Source organism: Musa acuminata, unplaced genomic scaffold, assembly GCF_036884655.1.
Source record: "Musa acuminata AAA Group cultivar baxijiao unplaced genomic scaffold, Cavendish_Baxijiao_AAA HiC_scaffold_1118, whole genome shotgun sequence".
NCBI classification, from domain to species: domain Eukaryota; kingdom Viridiplantae; phylum Streptophyta; class Magnoliopsida; order Zingiberales; family Musaceae; genus Musa; species Musa acuminata.
Window position 1 is genome coordinate 367,971 of NW_027021331.1, and position 18,492 is coordinate 386,462.

The window sequence follows — 18,492 nt, forward strand, 5'->3', positions numbered from 1 at the left end:
TAAAAAAAAAACAGTTTTGTTTGAAGATAGCATCGTATGGAGAGCAAACGCTAGAGAATTATTCGAGATGAAGATAGATTTTATAATTATAAATATATTAATTTATAATAAAAAAATACTATTATATAAGAGGAGATTTTGTTTCTGCGTCGATCGATCTACATGAAACCTGAGTTAGATGATTCGGAATTTGACAATGGTCCTACAGTATTTTAGGCAAGGCATCTGACTTCAACTCCAGCTGCTGCTGCTGCTCCTGCAAAATATATCTCGTAGAAGCATGGTTCACTTAACTCTGGCTGCGGCTGCGGCTGCGGCGTCCTGCAGAATATATTTGGGATTAACACGAACGAGATTCTAAATTACGTTATCATACACGAGGGACAAGCAGGAGTCCTATATCAAGCGATAATAAAGATCTGGTCATACACCCGTTAGCGTAAGGAGAGTCCGACGACGATATGCAGGTGACCGACTGTTGCTCTCGTCAGGACGAAATGAATAGCTACAGCATCCATCTAAAATCAATGACGATGCAGTTTTCCAAGGATCCACATAACCATATCCTGTTCTGTGCTACTTGGTCAAGGCAATCCTATCTCAGATGACACGCCTGTTAGCATGAGGAGAATCTTCACGAGGATCGACTGAGGCGAATAGCTTCGACGAGGATCAGGAGATCTTCTACCTCGCGGACTGCAACTCCTGGCGACACAAAAGATGTTCCACATTTTAGAAGTAACGAGGAATGATACATATCACCCGACCCTACATGTTTCTCTGGTGTTATTCTCTTCCTACTTTGCAACAACTTCAAGTCCAAGTAAAAAACATCATCAATTTGCCGCTGCTATTTCTACAACCAGAAGAGAAAAGATTCATGACATTCTTATGCTTCTATTTCTAATATTCATCGTTTAATTTGGTAGGATGTTCTTAATAAAGAAAATATTTGGATGCGACATGATTGTGCTTGTTACTGTACATGTTATCATACCACATGTCAGTAGGTCGGCATATATTGAACCATATAGGTCTGATCGAGGACCAGCACAGATCCAGTATGCAAAATGAAAAACCATGATTGAGAGTGCCCGGATGATGATCAAGATGTCTTCTCATAAACAACATATTTTATTTCAATCTCCCCCCCCCCCATTACATCTGCAATCTTAATGAAAATCACCCATACAGATGGTAAATAATTCCTTCAACCAAACTTCTTCCAAGAGGTTTTGGAACAAAATATCTAGTAGTGGTCTTTCACAAAATATATATACATATACAGTAAGAATCTGGTGTTTATTACAAAGAAATGTTACATTTGTCCAGTAATATTCAGACTGATTCTATCTTGACTTGAAAACAAGCATATGCACGGGAGAGGCCAAAAACATAAACATTTTACAGCATTTAATGGTCCTTGCATCAACAAATCTTCTTAACCAAAATCTTACACCCGATGGTGAACACAAGGCAACATTTTACAGCATTTAATTTCCAGCCATCTATAGCCCTAATTGCTGAAGGTGGCTCTGAAATCTTCTTATGCTTAAGACTGTCGGGTGGTCCCTTCTCTCAGTATATGCTAGCTAGAGAGAGTGCAAATCTCAAACAGCATATGAACAAATAACAGGCAACATCTGTGAGATTTCGGCTGTCATCAGCCTGAAGGAGGTAAATCATATTGGTCCCTTCTCTCAGCATATGCTAGCAAGAGAGACTGCAAATCTCAAACAGCATTTGAACACCTAACAGGCAACATCCATAAGAACTGATATTTCGACTGCCATCCAAATTGAGAAAGAAAATACAAGGTATGCTCCAGACAGTAGATTGTGTACACTCATTTGCCTGGAGGTAAATCATATTCGGGTCCCTTCTCTTGACATATGCTAGCTAGAGAGATTGCAAATCTCAAACAGCATATGAACACCAAACAGGCAACATCCGTAAGAACTGATATTTCGACTGCCATCCAAATTGAGAAAGAAAAAATAAGGTATGCTCCAGACACTAGATTGTGTACTTCTTTTGCCTGAAGAAGGTAAATCATATTCGGTCTCTCTTTTGATTTAACCATCCATTCTTTGGGGAAGATATTCTCCCATAACCTGCTTGCCTCATCATCTCTGCAAGAAAAAAGGGTAATGGTCCACTTATAATGCCAAATAAATCCAGATAATAAAGATGGGGATCATATAAAGTACCTCTTTCCCTCTCAAGTTCTTGATCCAGCTCTTCTTTCCATTTCCTCCGTCTCTCCGAAAATTTGTCACTGTTGAGAACATGCTTCTCATTTTAGGAATTTGGTAGCCTAGGAAGTCAATCTAGTGCTAAACAGCTAATTTTAGACCATCTAATTCAGAATTCTTAACAGAAGGCAACACATATGAGATAATTTTCAACAGAAGTGTCTTTATCAAACCTTGGGCAATTTGGTTCCTGTTGAGCATCTTGAAGAAGACCTCCCCTTTCATTAAACTTAGGTGAAATTTCTCTTAGGACTTGATCATTCTCTTCCCCACTATTTGAGACTCGTCTGCTGCAATTTTCAGGACTCACCCTATTAGCTGTGCCAACAAGTGGAACAGTCTTCCCGCTTATATTCTTGTTGGGTGAAGTCTTGATCTTGGGAGGAAATTTTAAATTTTTGGTCATATTTTCCTCACTTTTCTTTCCAGCACATGTCTCATTGTTGTTATTTAGGCTATTAATGAACTCCTGGAAGAGAGGTGTCTGCAACTTCTTCAGATCAAGGGCCTGTCCTCGTGAAAAGAAAATGTTCTCGATTATAAATCTCATCAAGTAAGACATGTGAAGCCATTTTCATGACCAAATGAGACCAAGAAGATGGAAAATCAAGATTAACTTTAAATCTATTATCCACAAAAGAAAAGAGAATGCAAGAGAAATAAACAGGTTACTAAGTGTCTACCTTCTCATCCAGAAAAGCTCTTATTTTTGACTCTGTAACTTCATCATCATCTTCAGGAACTAACTTGCAAGGAAATGTAAAATCCTTTTCCCCTTTTCTAGTGCATGAAACATCGATGAAAGATTCACTTAAGTCATTGAAGTCCATTTTTTTGTGCTTTAAATTGATATCAAACTCATTTGACCAGTCATCAAAGGGCTCAGATATTGGGTTGAAACTCTGGAGAATCAAAGCACCAAAGTTACCAACAAATACCAATAGATACTATCTTAATTATATGTAAGCATTTTATAATATCTCTCACATGACTCTAAATTGCGACTTACTGATCCAACAACTGGAAAATCATCTTTATCGTCCAACCGGCACATATCACTACTAGTACTCATGTCCCATATTGGTCTCACAGAAGATAGCTTTCCACGAAAGAAAGTAGAGCATCTTCCGCTGCTGCTACCACTACCACAGCCACCTATGTCCAATCCCTCACAACAAGTTCTGTTGTCAACCACTAGAGTATTGCTGCAATAGAGCCTCTCCAAAGTCAAATATTGAAATTAACTGGTAGTCTAAAAGAAATTAGTGCTTGCTTACATGCTTTTCATGTACAATTTCGATGGCAGGGCTGCATCTTTTGTGGATTCCTGATATGGCAAGTGTGTCAGGGAAGAAATATTGTAAAAGCGGTAGGACATGAACTTTTTAAGATGACTAGCTTCCACATGGAGTGAACTAACCGCAAGTGCAGAGTGGTGTATTGGATGCATATCCTGAAATTCCTTGGTAACAAAAGCATGCTGCATGAAAGTTTTAATAGAAGTAAATAACATATGTGATAACAAATGATAACTTCAGGATCAACAGTACCTGGAGCAAATCAGATGAAGTGGGCCTCAGATTTGGTTCCCTGTAAAAAATTACATGTTAGACTCCCAGAAATCTGGCAAGGAGCACAAGAGAAGTAAAAAAACCAAGCAAAGAAGAAAAATGCACGAGCTAGGAGTCTTGAAAAAGATGTATATTTTTAAGGCATTCACATGCCCAATTGTCAATACTAGTAGCTTGTTAATCCAGTAAATGTACTTGAAAATAGTTTTCATGTCACTCTTTTTCTTTGAATTTTTTTAATATTTATATTTTTGCAGCTTTAACAAATTATTAGCACACAATTAATGTAATGAGAATTTTGCAGTCTTCACATGGCAGCCTGTGGAGATCCTTGGTTTTTGCAACAAGTTCACTATGAACCAAAATTAACTTTGTTTCCATCTGGTATTCGACAGGCATTAACAGAGAAGAGTCTAATTATGCACAAATTAGTCTGGTTGACCAATTTCCCCTGGAGCAGCATCAAGAAAATAACTTTGAAGAATAACTCCAGAAAATAAATGGAATAAAAATGCCAAACCATCAAGAATGCAAAAAGAAAGAGCGTACTTCTGTAAGCATTTCAAAAGAAAATCCTTTGCCTCCAAAGAAAGATGTTCTGGTATAGGAGGATGCGATTTGGTTGTTCCAATGTGGAAAAGAGCAGCAACCTGGATCATAATTCAGTTTTTACCAGAGAAGGAATGGTAAAGGTATAATTGGGCAGTTTATGCACCCAATCAAATTTCATCAGGACAGTGGGAAAAGCGTACCTCTTGATATTGCTGACTCCAGGGAGGCTTACCTGTAGCCATCTCTATGACAGTGCAACCAACACTCCATATATCAGCTGAGCTGAGAAAGTTGATAATCTTTCAGAAATTATATCTAATCCAAGCACAAGTGCATCATTATAGGGAAAAGAGTAACGGAAGTTCAAATTAGCAATCACAATGCTGTTCATGTTGGTAAATGGGATCATATCCCTAGAAAACACATGCTTGCAATTACATCTGAAAAGGCAGAGAAAATTATAAAAAAGTACAGGAATAGGAATAAAAATCATGAATTAGTTATTAATATAATTTGTGGCTTCAAGCTTTAGTAATCTGTTAGACCAATTAAAATGAAGTTCACACTAGTTTCATATTGCAGTTGGCAGCTCAATTTTGCCCAACAAAATCAACTAGCATCTTTTGATGTTACAAAAAGAACCTGCTAGCAAAAGAGAATTAGGAAAATAATAGATAAAAACAAAATTTAGTCCTATCATGCAAGATCAAAACTGTGCTTCTGGAATTACTAGCAGTACACTGACTGAATATAGAATTGACAACAATTTTAAGGTTAATGTCCATTTAAGGACAGATTGGTAGAGAACCAATATGCAGAAGAAATGCAAGAACCAAGCAGGCCTTCTACCAGAAAAATTGCAGGAGGAAATTAGATAGCAAAAAATTAATGCGTAACTGTGTATAATATGTACCAAAATAGTTAGTAGTATAATCTTTTAAGCAATAATGCAAGAAAACAGAAAAGAGAAGCTTAAAATACAAACACCCCTTCCAAAATACAAATCTAACTACTTTGCCATAATTATGCCTGTTCTAAAATGTCTCATTTAATCAGGTTATAACCATGACAAACCCAAATGCTCATCTAATATGAAGAATAATGATCCCAAACATGGATATAATGAAATCCATTACTACTGTACAAGCAACTTCGCGAAACTACTTTACATGCTATACAGGTTGGTTTCAAGGCATAAACAGATGCCAAACATGAGAATATTGTGGCTCAGCTATGTAGGTTGGTTTCAGAAACTCATTGGCATACATTCATTTGTTATTATTACACAGTTGTTCTACGATCATCCTGTTTTTTGCAACAGAACCAGATAGCTCTGCTGATAGTTAATGATAAATATAGACTTGTTCTGGCCAATATGCTTTCCATATTTGCCTTATATGTACAGGATTATACAGACTTACACAATGGCAGCAAAAGATCCATGTAGACAACCCAAACAGTTGAGACATTATGAATAGTTGTTGTTATTGTTGTTGTAGCACTAGGATTGTGAAAAGAATGTCATTTCCCACCCTGTACTTAGATCACCAATGCCATAAAATTTAGTTGCATGGTGCTGGTATTCATTAGTATCCATTTCAGATTATAGAAGAGAGAAAAATGATATTTGCATCCTGAATTATTTGATATTTATTATTAAAAAATAAAATCAAATATGATATTCACATCTAAACAAGTTTCAGAGAGAACATTCAAACAAAAGAGCAATCTCTGCCAAAATAATCAAACTCATGCAGAAAGGGGAAACACGATCATTAAGGCATTATCTCCAATATCTAAAGATATGGATTCTCATGAAGTAAAGTTAGTTATATGTATTTCATGTCCTTATTTTACACTCATATAATGCAAATATTGAATTAAGTTATCTACTTAAATGTGTAAACTCTGTTTACAGCAACCGATGAAATAACTTCAGTAATAATGTTTATTTAAATATTTCTCAAAACAATGTACAAGATAAGCTCAGCAAAAACTATTACCGTCCAGCATATATCTAATCATCTACACAAATTAAAGAGGAAACAGGTTTTGTTAATTTCTTCAGAGCTAGGAAAAGGAAAAAAAAATGGAGAAGCCAAAATGTTCTGGAAAAGCCAAAATTCTTCATGCAATGAAGTGAAAAAGGAAAAGGAATGTACATCTAGATATCTACTGATGCTAAAAAGAATAAGGTGGAAAAATTTTATGCTTACAAGCTATGCCCAGTCTGAAGAATTACTTCTGGTGCCATCCAGTATGGAGTACCCTTCATTGACTTGGCTGCATTCATAGTTGCCTAACAAAATTTTATGCTCATAAGTAAACAGTGAAATGGAAATAAGGTCTCACGACAGAAAAGAATATGAGAAGAACTTAGTGTGACTAAATACTTCTCCTGTGCTGGAACAGAGTTTATCTAGTGCAAACTAATTGTGAAAATTTTAAGGCTATTTCACAAACTCGGTAAGCGGGTATTTGCCTGATAGGTTCATATCTTGTAGGTAAAGGATGTACTAAAGAAGAATATAAGAGGCAAAACGAAAGAGATGTGAAAAAGTGAAAAAAAAAAGAAAAGATTAAACACTTATTTAAGTTGCAATTGTAGGAAAGAAAAGCCTAAAATGACTGACATTAACTGATCACGTCAAGATGCATTATAAAAATCCTTGACACATAATCTGATTACCAGCTGTTAAAACATATACTATTGGTTATGAGCATGATAGAATAATATAAATCATTTGGAAGTCTATTTACTGGTTCACTACAATGCATATCCAAGAGTAGAAGTTTGATGAGTTTAGAAATGTGTTGGTTTGAACAAAGAACGAGCACATAGAGCATTGTATTTGGCAGAACGACTTTAATAAAGAGTATCACAAAGAAGTTCTCTGTTTTTCTTTCATACCAGCTTTGCAACTTGCTTAGATGCCCCAAAATCTGCTAGTTTTATGCAACCCTTGTTATCCACGAGAATGTTTGCACCCTGAATTGGTAAGATTTAACTACTTTCAGACGAAAAGTTAAACAAAGCATTCGAGCCAAAAGTCAAGAAAAATGCCATTCCTTAATGTCCCTGTGTATGATTCCATTTTGATGAAGATACTCGAGCCCCTGCAAGAGCTGCTTGGTATACATTCTTATAACCTGTTTCAAAAAGGGGACAATGTTAGCAAGCATCAGCATTTGTATCATTCCCCTGACCAGTATAAAAAACAGAGTTACTTACAGCCTCTGGGAAGGACCCAAATTTTCCAAGTAATGACGAGATGGATCCACCTGGGACAAACTCCAGCAAAATGTTTAAGGTCTCGTCTTCCCTAGCTGTTCCCAGATATCTCTGTTACAAACCGGACAAGATCAAAAGGTACACCTAAATGAACAATACGAAGCAAGTAACTTCATCAAAAAAGGACTGGGTTGACATCAAATAACCTAAACAAAGTCACTCACCACAATATTTGGATGAGATAGGTTTCTAAGAAGATTTACTTCTTCCTCAAGCTCCTTTATATGAGCCTAACACCAAGTTAGGATAAACAAGAAATAAAAGAATCGTCAACAACAGAGTCAATGCTTTCTGAAATGGGAAAATGGGTTTTAACCAGACGAAAAGGGAATGATATGGAAAAATCGTAACTTGAGCTTTCTCCTTGGAAGCACCGCTAGTCCCCATCAAGACCTGCACACGAACACGCCCATGGATCAAGACGATCGCCAAATGAACGAAATCAAAGTTTCTAGGCATGACAACAGGAATTAACGAGCGCCTACCTGCTTCACCGCAAGAAGCTCCCCCGAATCGAGATTCATACCCATGTAGACATGGCCGAAGGCACCGCAACCGATGAGTTCACCCTTTCGCCAACGAATGGGGGGGATATCGTCCGCCGGAACCCGGTGCGGCGGCACCGGCGGAGGGAGTTTGGGAGTGGACCCTCCGAACCCTAGACCCAGCCCGATCCTGGACTTCCTAAGGCAAGATCCAATCCTTTCCGCGATCCTTCTGCCCCCGCCGCCGCCGTCCTCGATCCGATCAGGGCTCGGATGGAACACGAGGGATCTACGCACCGATCCGAAGAGGCCTTGCATCTTCGCTTCTGCCGCGGCTCTTCTACGACCGCACCTGGATGCTGCTTGTGCTGATGGATCTCAGGGCCGTGCTTTGGATCTCATCTGAGGAGAGGAGCGGACAGAGATGGAGATTCTAAGAGAAGCGAGAGAGGCGACGAGACGGGAATCGAAGAATACGCTGCTGTGCTCGGCAACGGCAGTGGGCAGAGGAAGAGAGCAGTTAGGAGCGGCTTTGTTAGTGGGGCGAATTTTTGGGGTCGACCTTTTTCAAATGCGATGTGATTTTTAGGTACCAAAATGCCCCTCATAGCCGTTACATGGATACAGGTTTAGCAATGGAATCGTTTTCTTTTATTTTTTTAAATGATTTTGCCCTATAGAATTATTTGTGAGCATATATTTATTTAATTATATTCACAAATTATACCAAGTCCCTTTAATAATATTGTCCTAATTGAAAGCTTGGGCCTCCAGTTAGCTCTAACTTCTCTTGTGGATTTTCACTATGTTCAATAATTGTTCCTTTTTTCTAAAAGAAAGAAAGAAAAAAAAAAAGGGGATATTTTCACCACTATTGGTCTGAGAATCTATATGCGAATTTTCAGGAGGATGGGTAATCTATAGTTCTTAAACGAGGCAAAGAACACTACATATTTATTTATTAAAAAATGTTTAAAGTTTATGGAGCTTATTTAGAAATTGAAAGCCTGGGGACATCAATTAATTTTCACGACAGGGCGATTAAACGAGTTTGGAGTGGAGGGGGATATGTGACATCAGAACCTTGGCCGTCAATTAATTTTTGGATTTGATCTCACCTTTGAGATCTGTGCGAGGGCATGCGGACGATGAGATCTCCGTCCAGTTGGTCATCATCCTCGCGCGGGAGAGAAGACGAGAAAAGAAACCCTCTGTCCAGCCCTGTGAGAAATCGTTATCGATCCAGCAAATAAACACATTACCTAAAATGATTCTGCCACTAATGTTAATGAATCTATATGTAACATTCAAAGCAGCAGCAGTCGTTCCTGAAACAAATAGAATATGACTATAATTACTTCGCATGAATGTTCAGTCCCTATAATAACTTCTGATTATGCACATCTTCTTACTCTAAAGAGGACTAATCATCACGACCTAATCTTCTACCAAGCCTCAGAATGTCACCCCAACGTACTCTTTTCAAGTTAATTACCAGTTACTGGCGATACTGCAGAGGCGGTTGCAAGAGGGCTTGGTGCAGCAATGCGGAGGGAAGAGACGATTCGAGAAACCAGCACAGCTTCATTACTGATCGCTCTCGTTGCTGCAACTTCTTCTAAGCGCTTCCATGTCAGTTCTCTCTTCTCCTGTGCTGCCTTCTCCTTTGTGTCATCTTGTTCAAATTTAAGCAAGCACTCGTTGAAAAGCTCTTGGTCTGCATCCAACAACAGTTTCCTCACATTCAGAGTTAGGCTTTGAACAGCCTGGTTCCAGTGGCTCCTGTTATTCCTCTCCAATGATGGGAAGATAATAGGCAGTACGACCTTCCGGTTCTGGATGATCAAGTTTCTTATGTGATCATTGTTCCATAGGAACAAAGCTCGCTCTGCTACCTGAACCAAGGGACAGTTTAATATAATTCTTAATCTACCAGGAATATTGCCAGCATATAACAAAAATGCTTATTCCCCTAAATTTTCTACTGGATGCAAGTTACACCTTTATAGAGGGTTCAAAATGCAGAATTGATTACAGCAACCCTAATTTATCTGGGCCCTAAGAGTATATATTTCAACTTCATCAAGATGGCATGCTGTGGAATAGAGATAATGATCACAACTTATCACAGAAACATCTATGTTCTCTGTTTGTTGAATGCTGAATTTGATTGTGAAAGTAGGAACGTGCATGAATATCGAAATCAATTTGGTAATTAACTAGTGTATAACTAAGAATGAAAAATAGCAAAGAACTTAAAACTGCCAAAAAAAAAAAAAAGTTGAAACCAGAATTTATTCCAATATAGCACTAGCGTAAGAGAGAATGAACATATGCTCTGGAGACCTACATAGTTAGAAGAGGTAAACTGATTAGTGTTAGTGATGCAAGGAGAGGTAACGGAATTCCTAAAAAGACTTTAATAAAAACTATAAATAAATATTTAAATATTCAACTTAACTAGACATATGACCTTTCGTAGATTTCAATATTGATAAAAATATCCATGTAGCCGGCCTAAAGAGTAGGGGCTTAGAACTTTATTGTTGTTTTTATTATTGTATGGCACTAGCATAACACCCAAAATATAAACAATGAAAAAGAATTTCCCAACTTCAAGATTGCCAGAAGAGTGGCAGTCGTTTCCAATTTTCAACATATTTCCTATTCAACATCATATCCAATACACTTTTAGTATAATCCGGTCGATCTACTGCCCGTAGTTCAAACTTTAAACAGGAAGGATTTACTTTGAAACAAAGAATTGAAGGCTGCTGATAGTACCAAATGGTAGGAAGGGAAGTAAGTAACAGAAAGTAATTTGTTGCAAAATCATGTTCTCGTAATTTAATTCCTTGAATCCAGGGAGAAATGTAGGTTAACTGTGGAGCAAGATAATAAAGAAACTCAAGAATAACACTTCTGTAAACTGTAACTTTCCAAACTTCTAACTACAGTCAATGATGGAATCAAGGATCAAAATATTCATAACTAAAGCTAATTGAATAGCTTTTAGAATTTAGAAATTCGTAATATGTTTTATTCTGGGTCCACAAGTGTGATTGTCATCCTCGACAGAAAATAAAGATCTCAGGTAAATGATCTCAGACTCTCCTTGACAGAAAATAAAGATTGCCATCAGGCAAATGATCTCAGACTCTCTTTGACCACTCATTCTCTGCATTGTGGCATATTTCAGAAACCATAATCTCTTAAATCTGACAGATCTTTTAGCAATCTAAACATCCCAAGGATTTCTCACCTCCAAGGGTTTTCACATATGATAATCCAATTCCTTAACTTAATAGGTTTGTCAGTGTTATCTATGTTTGAGTCAATTCCATCTCTTTCAGTAGAAGAGTATGCCTAGCGCATGACACTCTTGCCAATGTAAGGCCTGCAGAGGGTCAACATATGCAGCATTACCCCCACAAAAGACACTTGATTTGACTAATTAAAGCAAATGCAAATTATCAATCCATTATCCTAATTCAACCATCATTTTTTCATATATCATTTCATTATACAGAACCTCCACATATAGCACCAGTAAACCAGTTAACAACTTTGACACTATATTCCAATGTCGGCAGTAGCAGATAATTTATCAGCATCACTGCAATAGTTTAAACCAAATATCATGTTTAGAGGGTATCACGGAGTAAAATTTGTTATAGGAATAGCACTAACCTTACTAAAACAGTGTATCTACCATTATAGCATGAACAGGTATATTCATGTTATGAAATAAGATTGCAACATCCTAGCACATGCTCTTAACAGATACTTATGCAAAGTTTAGATCCCTCTTAGTGCAAATGAACTACAAATCATGAACCCCTTTTTGTTTTATAAAATTTCCTTTTTTTTTTTCCTCTCTCCACTCTTCATGATGCAGTTGGCTTTTCATGGCCTTTTTTCCCCTCAACACATTAATTACTCTTGGTGTATGGTGTTCTAAAAAAGTCCCTATTTTCCAATCTATTTGAGATAAATGGCTTTGAAATCCTTGGCTTTCCAGGAAGAATGAATCTCTCACCATAGATCTCGCTCCAGGGTTCTATTTTCACTTTGCAATATTTAATGGTTGAAACCACATCAATTTTAATCGAGGTTAATCACATTTTACAATTAAGTCTTGAGCATTGCTCTGTCCAAAAGCAATGTACACCAATGCAAATTCAGAGAAATATTAATTTGCATGATGTTAACTCATCAGACTTCTTGGCTCTAAGAATGAGCACACCAAAAACGCAACCGTTATTTGGAGCATAAGTATCTATGGTTTCAGAGATAGTCAGCGGAACCAATTATCACAACAAAAATGGAGTACCTGGAAATGTGAGCTGTTTAAACAGCGTCCAATCTGTCGGAACAAGGGCACCATGCACCTCTGAAACTCTGCCACCTGCGTCAACTCCAACACCTCCTCGAGTTCACCAAGAAACATGACCTCTTTCGAGCTATTTGTTATTGGCCAGTACTTCAACAATCCTCTGATCACCGTATCTGCCAGCTTATAGTCCTTCTCCACAAACTGTGTGATACAGTATGACAGCTGCTGGTGGTATAGAACGACGCACTTGGGCTTATGAAGCGGTATCAGAACACGAACCAGGAACAGCTTGTGCTCTTCCTTCAGCGGCAAAGCAAACCCGTTTATGATGCTCCCTAAGATCTCCAGCAGCTCGGCAATCCCATTGTGCTTCTCGGACTCAAAGATGAACTGGTAGAAGATGTTGTTGATGACCTTCCTGATAAAGGGTCGGTGTACCATGAATTTGCCATACACCCTGTGGAGTATGGTCTTGAGATACTCCCTCTCCCTCTGGTCCTCGGAGTCGAACAGGTCGAGCAGCTGCAGCACGAAGGAGTGATCGATGTAGCGCTTGGCGAGCTTCGCGTGGGTGTCCGGCGACGTCACGAAGCGCAGCAGGAACTCGTAGACGACCTGAAGGTGGGGCCAGGCGGGCTCCATCTCGGGCTCCTCCTCCTCGCCGTCGAACCCGTCGGGGCTGCGGTGGCGCTCCACGTTAGACGACGGTAAGGCGCGAAACAGGTTGGCGGCCAACATCCGCGTGGCCTCCTGCATGGCGGCCTCGCTGAACTTGGCGCCGCCGGAGACGACGTAGTCCACGAGCTCCAGCAGCGTCTGCCGCTTCACTTCCTTCTCCCTGAGGTTCCGGTCGGGGTCGCCGAAGTCGAGGACGACGCAGCACATGGCCAGCTTCTTGAGGAAGAGGCCGGGCTTCTCGGAGCTCGGGACGTCGCGGAAGCTGGGGAGCGGCTCGTAGGCGAGGAGGGAGAGGGCGAAGGAGTCGGCGTCTGCGGCGTGGCCGTTGCCGACCGCGTCGGCGGGTTGCGTTCCGGGAAATTTCTTGGCAGGATTCGAGGATGCTCTCGCGGACGACGAGGTGAGGGAGGGGTCGGCGGCAGCGGCGGAGGATTTGGAGGAGGGTTTGCGGGGCAGCTTGTTGAGGATCTGCTTGATCATATTATCCTTTCTTGTAAAAATTCCGGCCCCAAGAAACCGAAAGAAAGCAAGAAAGGAGGAAGACAAAACCCTAATAAAGAAAATGAAATCGGTGGGTGGAGGGGAGAGGAAATGGAGGTGATATAGGAGGAGTTGGGGCGGAGGAGAAGTATTGCAGTTGCTACTTCCCAATTCAAAACACACTTGGCTGGTAGTCCGTCTTCTTTTCTAGTCGTGCAGACAGGGTTGTTTAGGCAACTAATAATAGCAGTTGGTGGCAGAGAAACGGAAGCAGGCGGGCAGACCAGTGCTATTGTCAAGTAAATGGAGCGAGCGAGCGAGAGAGAGAGAGAGAGAGAGAGAGAGAGGGTCTGGGGAGCAGGGACAAGGGGCGGCTGCGGCCGAGTACGGGAAAGGTGGGTTGACACGTGCGGACGGGGGCGAGGGATGCAAACCAAAGCATGCGAGGGAGAAGAAGACAACCACCCCGTTCTCCGGTTCGGTTGCACGTGCGAAGTAGCTGAGCAGGAAACTTATGGGCCGGACTTGACGTGAAAAGGACGTTTGGTGTTGCGGATCAGTTATTAGTACAGTTAAATTGTGATAAGTCTGTTTAATATCATATATTTCCATTGGGTTGGTTCGTAAGAAACGATTCCGTCACACTTAATTTGAATATAAATCTATCGATTAAACTAGATGACACCTTCACATAATTATAAAACTAAAAATTTTGAATTAGTTAAGATTAAGATTGAATATATAAAATGTAAATTTAATATATTTTAATATTTAAACGTTTTAAAAATCTTAAACGATGAAAATATTAATGAAGATTTTATTTATAAAATAAAAATTAAGTGATTAAAAGTAAACCTATTTATTTTTAAAAATTATAAAATAATTATTAGACCGTCAGTATTTTATGAATTCAATTATTGGACGATTAAAAAATATTATAAATAAAAAATTTACATCACCAAAATAAAAAATATTAAGGTGAATGCATAAAGTTATTAAAAAACATATTTTCATTGATAAACAATTAAGTGTAACTCCAATTGAGTATATAATAAGTAAGAATTATTCAAAATAATAAGAACATATACTAAAGAGACGTAAAAAGAGAAATCTAAGAAGACTTCACTTAAAAATGTAAATAAAAGATTGAGTTCACTTAATGTAATCAAAGATATTACTTGTACAAGACTCAACGATAATATATATATATATATATATATATATATATATAGTTGATCCCAAATAATTAGGGAGGAATTAGAACTTATTACTATTGTTGTTGCAGTATAGCTGGCCTATCATCAGTGATACTCCTGGCAGTGAAAATTACTGTGTGCTCAGAAGAAAATTTTCTGAACCAGAACTGAATTAGTGAAAATATTATATTATTAAGTTCTTGCCGCAACAGGACTTGATGCATCAAAATATTTACTCAAATTAATTGCTTAATCTGTGGCAAGAATGAAGTGTGTAACAATCCAAATCCCATCTGGCAGCCAGCTGAATTGAGAAAGGGTGTAGCAGCAGTCTCATTGCCAGGGCCGTGGCAAGATCATCCACTTTGTGCTCTTCCCGAGTCTTAAAACTAGACTATGGTGTCTCACAGCCTCCTGCCAAAGAGAAGATGAAAACAACAGCAATGAAAAATGTGTGTGTAAATGGAATTAGAGGGTAGGCTTTAGGGTTTAAGTAAAGACAGGACAACTTTCTTCCGTCTCATGTGATTGATATGAATTTAGAACATCTCCTTGATGCTCTGAGCAAAAGCGAAAGAAAGATGAAAAGATTCCTACTACAGACAGTATTGCATCTTCAGATTTAGTGATCCATGTTTAGGCTTATTCAAGTGCAAACAGTCTGACCAGAAGAGGCCTTGTACAGAGACCAATCAAATCAGCACGAAAATGCATAGAATCACCATAATTCTGTTGCTACTTGTGCAAGTTACTTAGCAAGAGAATAATTTATTCAAGATAAATCACAAAAGAATGACAAAGTCTCTATTTCTTAGCATGCCATTGAAACACCTATATTTGGGACTTGTAAACTTGATGATGATGATGATGATGTTGGAAGAGGCCAATGATTCACTCGCTTGCTCTCTCTCAGGTGACAATATTGTTTTCTGATTTCCGTACTAGTAGTTTAGGTTGACAAAAGGAGATACCTATGCAGAGGTCAGTAAGAACCTGATACTTCATAGTCACTTTGAAGTAGGTGAGAGACTGATTCCCTTGTTTCTATCTCAGACGACATTTTCTGTAATTTTCTCTGTTACTCATTGAGGCTGAAACAAAGACATCCTCCTCACTAGATTTTCAAAGAGACAAGAAAACTAACAGAGCCTTCCACAATTTCTGCCGAGTTACTTTATTGATGATTAAAGATAACTTAGAGCGCACCCTTTTTCTTCACAGTCAGCAAAAACCCTCCATCAGAAAGAAATATATAGATTTCATTGTCCTGAAGGACTCTTTAAAAATAGTTCCCAAATAGCTATATGGTACCTAATTAGTCTCAACAAGAATGAGAAGTCTGAAATGTAGCATCCAAATTAAGGCAACTACACACCGGACAAACGATATAATAGCTTAATTCTGCCTTGGAAAGATATATTAAGACATTGCTTCTCAGTGTTCGAACATTCAATCCTTCCCTCACCATGTAGTCGTTGATGGGAAATTGACAAGATGTAGTGATGCTATCTACCATCCCTAAATCCCTCATCTTTACCCTTTCACCTTTCCGGCGAGACCCTCGAGGAAATCCACGCATAATGAAATTTTGCACACCCCAATCTCCAACATTCCAGCAAAACACGATTCAATTCCTAATCTTCCACGGTGCCAAATTATTCGGATGCAGTACGTGAATGCTTTTGAGCTACATTAATAAAGGTGGCACAAATAGGGGACACTCCCTTGTGCAAATCTTATTCTCACGGTGCCAAATTAATCTAAGATAAATTCCTAGAAAAAGTCTTTATTTTTTTAAAATTCTCACCTCACACTCCTATTTTCAAAAATTTTGATACAACATTCTAACTTTTGAGAAAGATCATTTTATCCTTGTAGAATTAGTTGGGTTCACTTTAGGATTAAAGTGGGTACGAAATCGATTTTAGTTGAACCGATTCCATTTACCCGTTACTCGTTAATCGAATGTCACCTTTGATATATCTCATCGCATCCTCTCCATCATCGATTAGGAAAAAATCATATTCCAGTGTTTCAGTACTACCAAGTGTTTCAATGTCGTCGAGGGTTCCAACGTTATGATAACATCTCAGTTCGAACAAAGGAGTTTTCTAGGGTTATGACATCTTTCCGGTTCTCACATAGAGTTTTCCCCTCAAGTATTCGTCTTTGATAGTTTAGTATTGTGATAACTATTTGAATTTCATATTTATGGACCAATTTATAGTTTAGTAAATTCTATTAGATTTATGGTTTGATTACATATATGGATTAAAAAAAAAAACCTAAATTCCTAGTTGGAACTGAGAAGCTGATCTTGGATGGATTTGCTTGATCTTTACTATTCTAGTTTCAGTTAGCTATCAAAGACTTTATGACACCAATAAAGTTTGGTTGTGAACCTGGAGGGAAGAAAAATGTAGAGAAATAAATGTCATCTACTAAATTCTTACCAGTTTGGTTGTATATCATTCCTCCTCTAGCTTAATATATCTTGTCCAAATTATATATTTCTGCCTCAACTAACATCTTTCAACATTTGTTTCTTAGTTGTAGAATTTCCATAGCATGATTTTCACGAAGCTAAAGATGAATTTGGACATAGTATTATTATTGAGTTTCTCAATTCATAAACGATTTGTTGCATGGCATGAATATTGGAGTAATCATCAGATTTTTGAAAATCATACTTGAGGAATATTGCAATCTTAAAGGGTTCCATTATTTTTTGGGTCCCGTTGAAAAATAACGTAATAATGAATTTGTGCACTTATTGACCTCCTTTTTCTATTGTCGGGCTTTTTAGTGACCTATTATTGAAATTAACAGTTCTATTTTATTTTAATTTTAATCAATTAATGATTGTTGTTGTTGTTTATAAGATCTACATTTATATTCATCTTTAGTGAATTCTCAAGTCTAATCCCTATACGCATAGAAATGCCAAAGTTAGTCTCAAGAATGTTGATTTGAGCATAGATGGGTTCTTGCAAACTTATTTCATAATTAGTTTGCTTTAATTTATCATTAATAATTTATTAATTTTATCTTTGCAATTCTATCTATTTGTAAACCTAGAGTAGCACATTTGAAGAAAAGAAGAACCAAAGCCCATCTAGTTGGATGGTTACTAGTTATAGCTTTATTGAGCATATCTGTCACTTCTTTAGGGCACTCTAAGTGTATTGGAAAAAAAAACTTGATCTCCCTATCACCATAAAAGTGTCATTTATATATTATAAGACATATAACATTTGGCTATGTCCTGGATGCTCTTGATATAGTCGTATCTCATGGATTATTATTGGTAATTCTAGAACGATGGGATGAAAACGATAAGTTTCTAGTCAATGGAGTTCAATTATCATTTTTGATATCTGATATTTTTCTTCTATATAATTTATCAAATATTAGAAAAGTAATTAAGATAAATGCAGTTACAATCTGGTATGTTGCTCAGAAGTATCTTCCATTTGTAGGGCCAACCCATGGGGAATTGACAAAGCTGATTATTTCATTGCATTCATGTGAAGATATATCAACTGACTTTTGCTGGATGTACATATGCATTTATATGTATATTATTTTGTTAAAGTAATTATGGGATGTCACCGTCATGCATCAGTAATTGATAATCTGAAAATTTT

General features: G+C 37.9%; 2 protein-coding genes across 2 annotated transcripts; both read right to left on the bottom strand.

The window, feature by feature from the left end:
* Positions 1-1,283: 1,283 nt before the first annotated feature.
* Positions 1,284-8,680, bottom strand: LOC103998385 (mitogen-activated protein kinase kinase kinase NPK1-like). The gene is made up of 17 exons (XM_065178275.1): positions 8,156-8,680; positions 8,022-8,063; positions 7,835-7,900; positions 7,611-7,721; positions 7,447-7,528; positions 7,290-7,366; positions 6,595-6,677; positions 4,579-4,660; positions 4,376-4,476; positions 3,806-3,845; positions 3,676-3,735; positions 3,533-3,582; positions 3,265-3,460; positions 2,939-3,157; positions 2,429-2,763; positions 2,211-2,278; positions 1,284-2,132 (listed from the first exon to the last, which is right to left on the bottom strand). Exons 1-17 carry the CDS (start codon positions 8,471-8,473, stop codon positions 2,053-2,055), a joined length of 2,010 nt encoding a protein of 669 aa, XP_065034347.1. The 5' UTR covers positions 8,474-8,680; the 3' UTR covers positions 1,284-2,052.
* Positions 8,681-9,413: 733 nt separating this feature from the next.
* Positions 9,414-14,078, bottom strand: LOC135666647 (serine/threonine protein phosphatase 2A 59 kDa regulatory subunit B' gamma isoform-like). Its single transcript, XM_065178276.1, has 2 exons — positions 12,489-14,078; positions 9,414-10,050 (listed from the first exon to the last, which is right to left on the bottom strand). Exons 1-2 carry the CDS (start codon positions 13,647-13,649, stop codon positions 9,643-9,645), a joined length of 1,569 nt encoding a protein of 522 aa, XP_065034348.1. The 5' UTR covers positions 13,650-14,078; the 3' UTR covers positions 9,414-9,642.
* Positions 14,079-18,492: the final 4,414 nt, after the last annotated feature.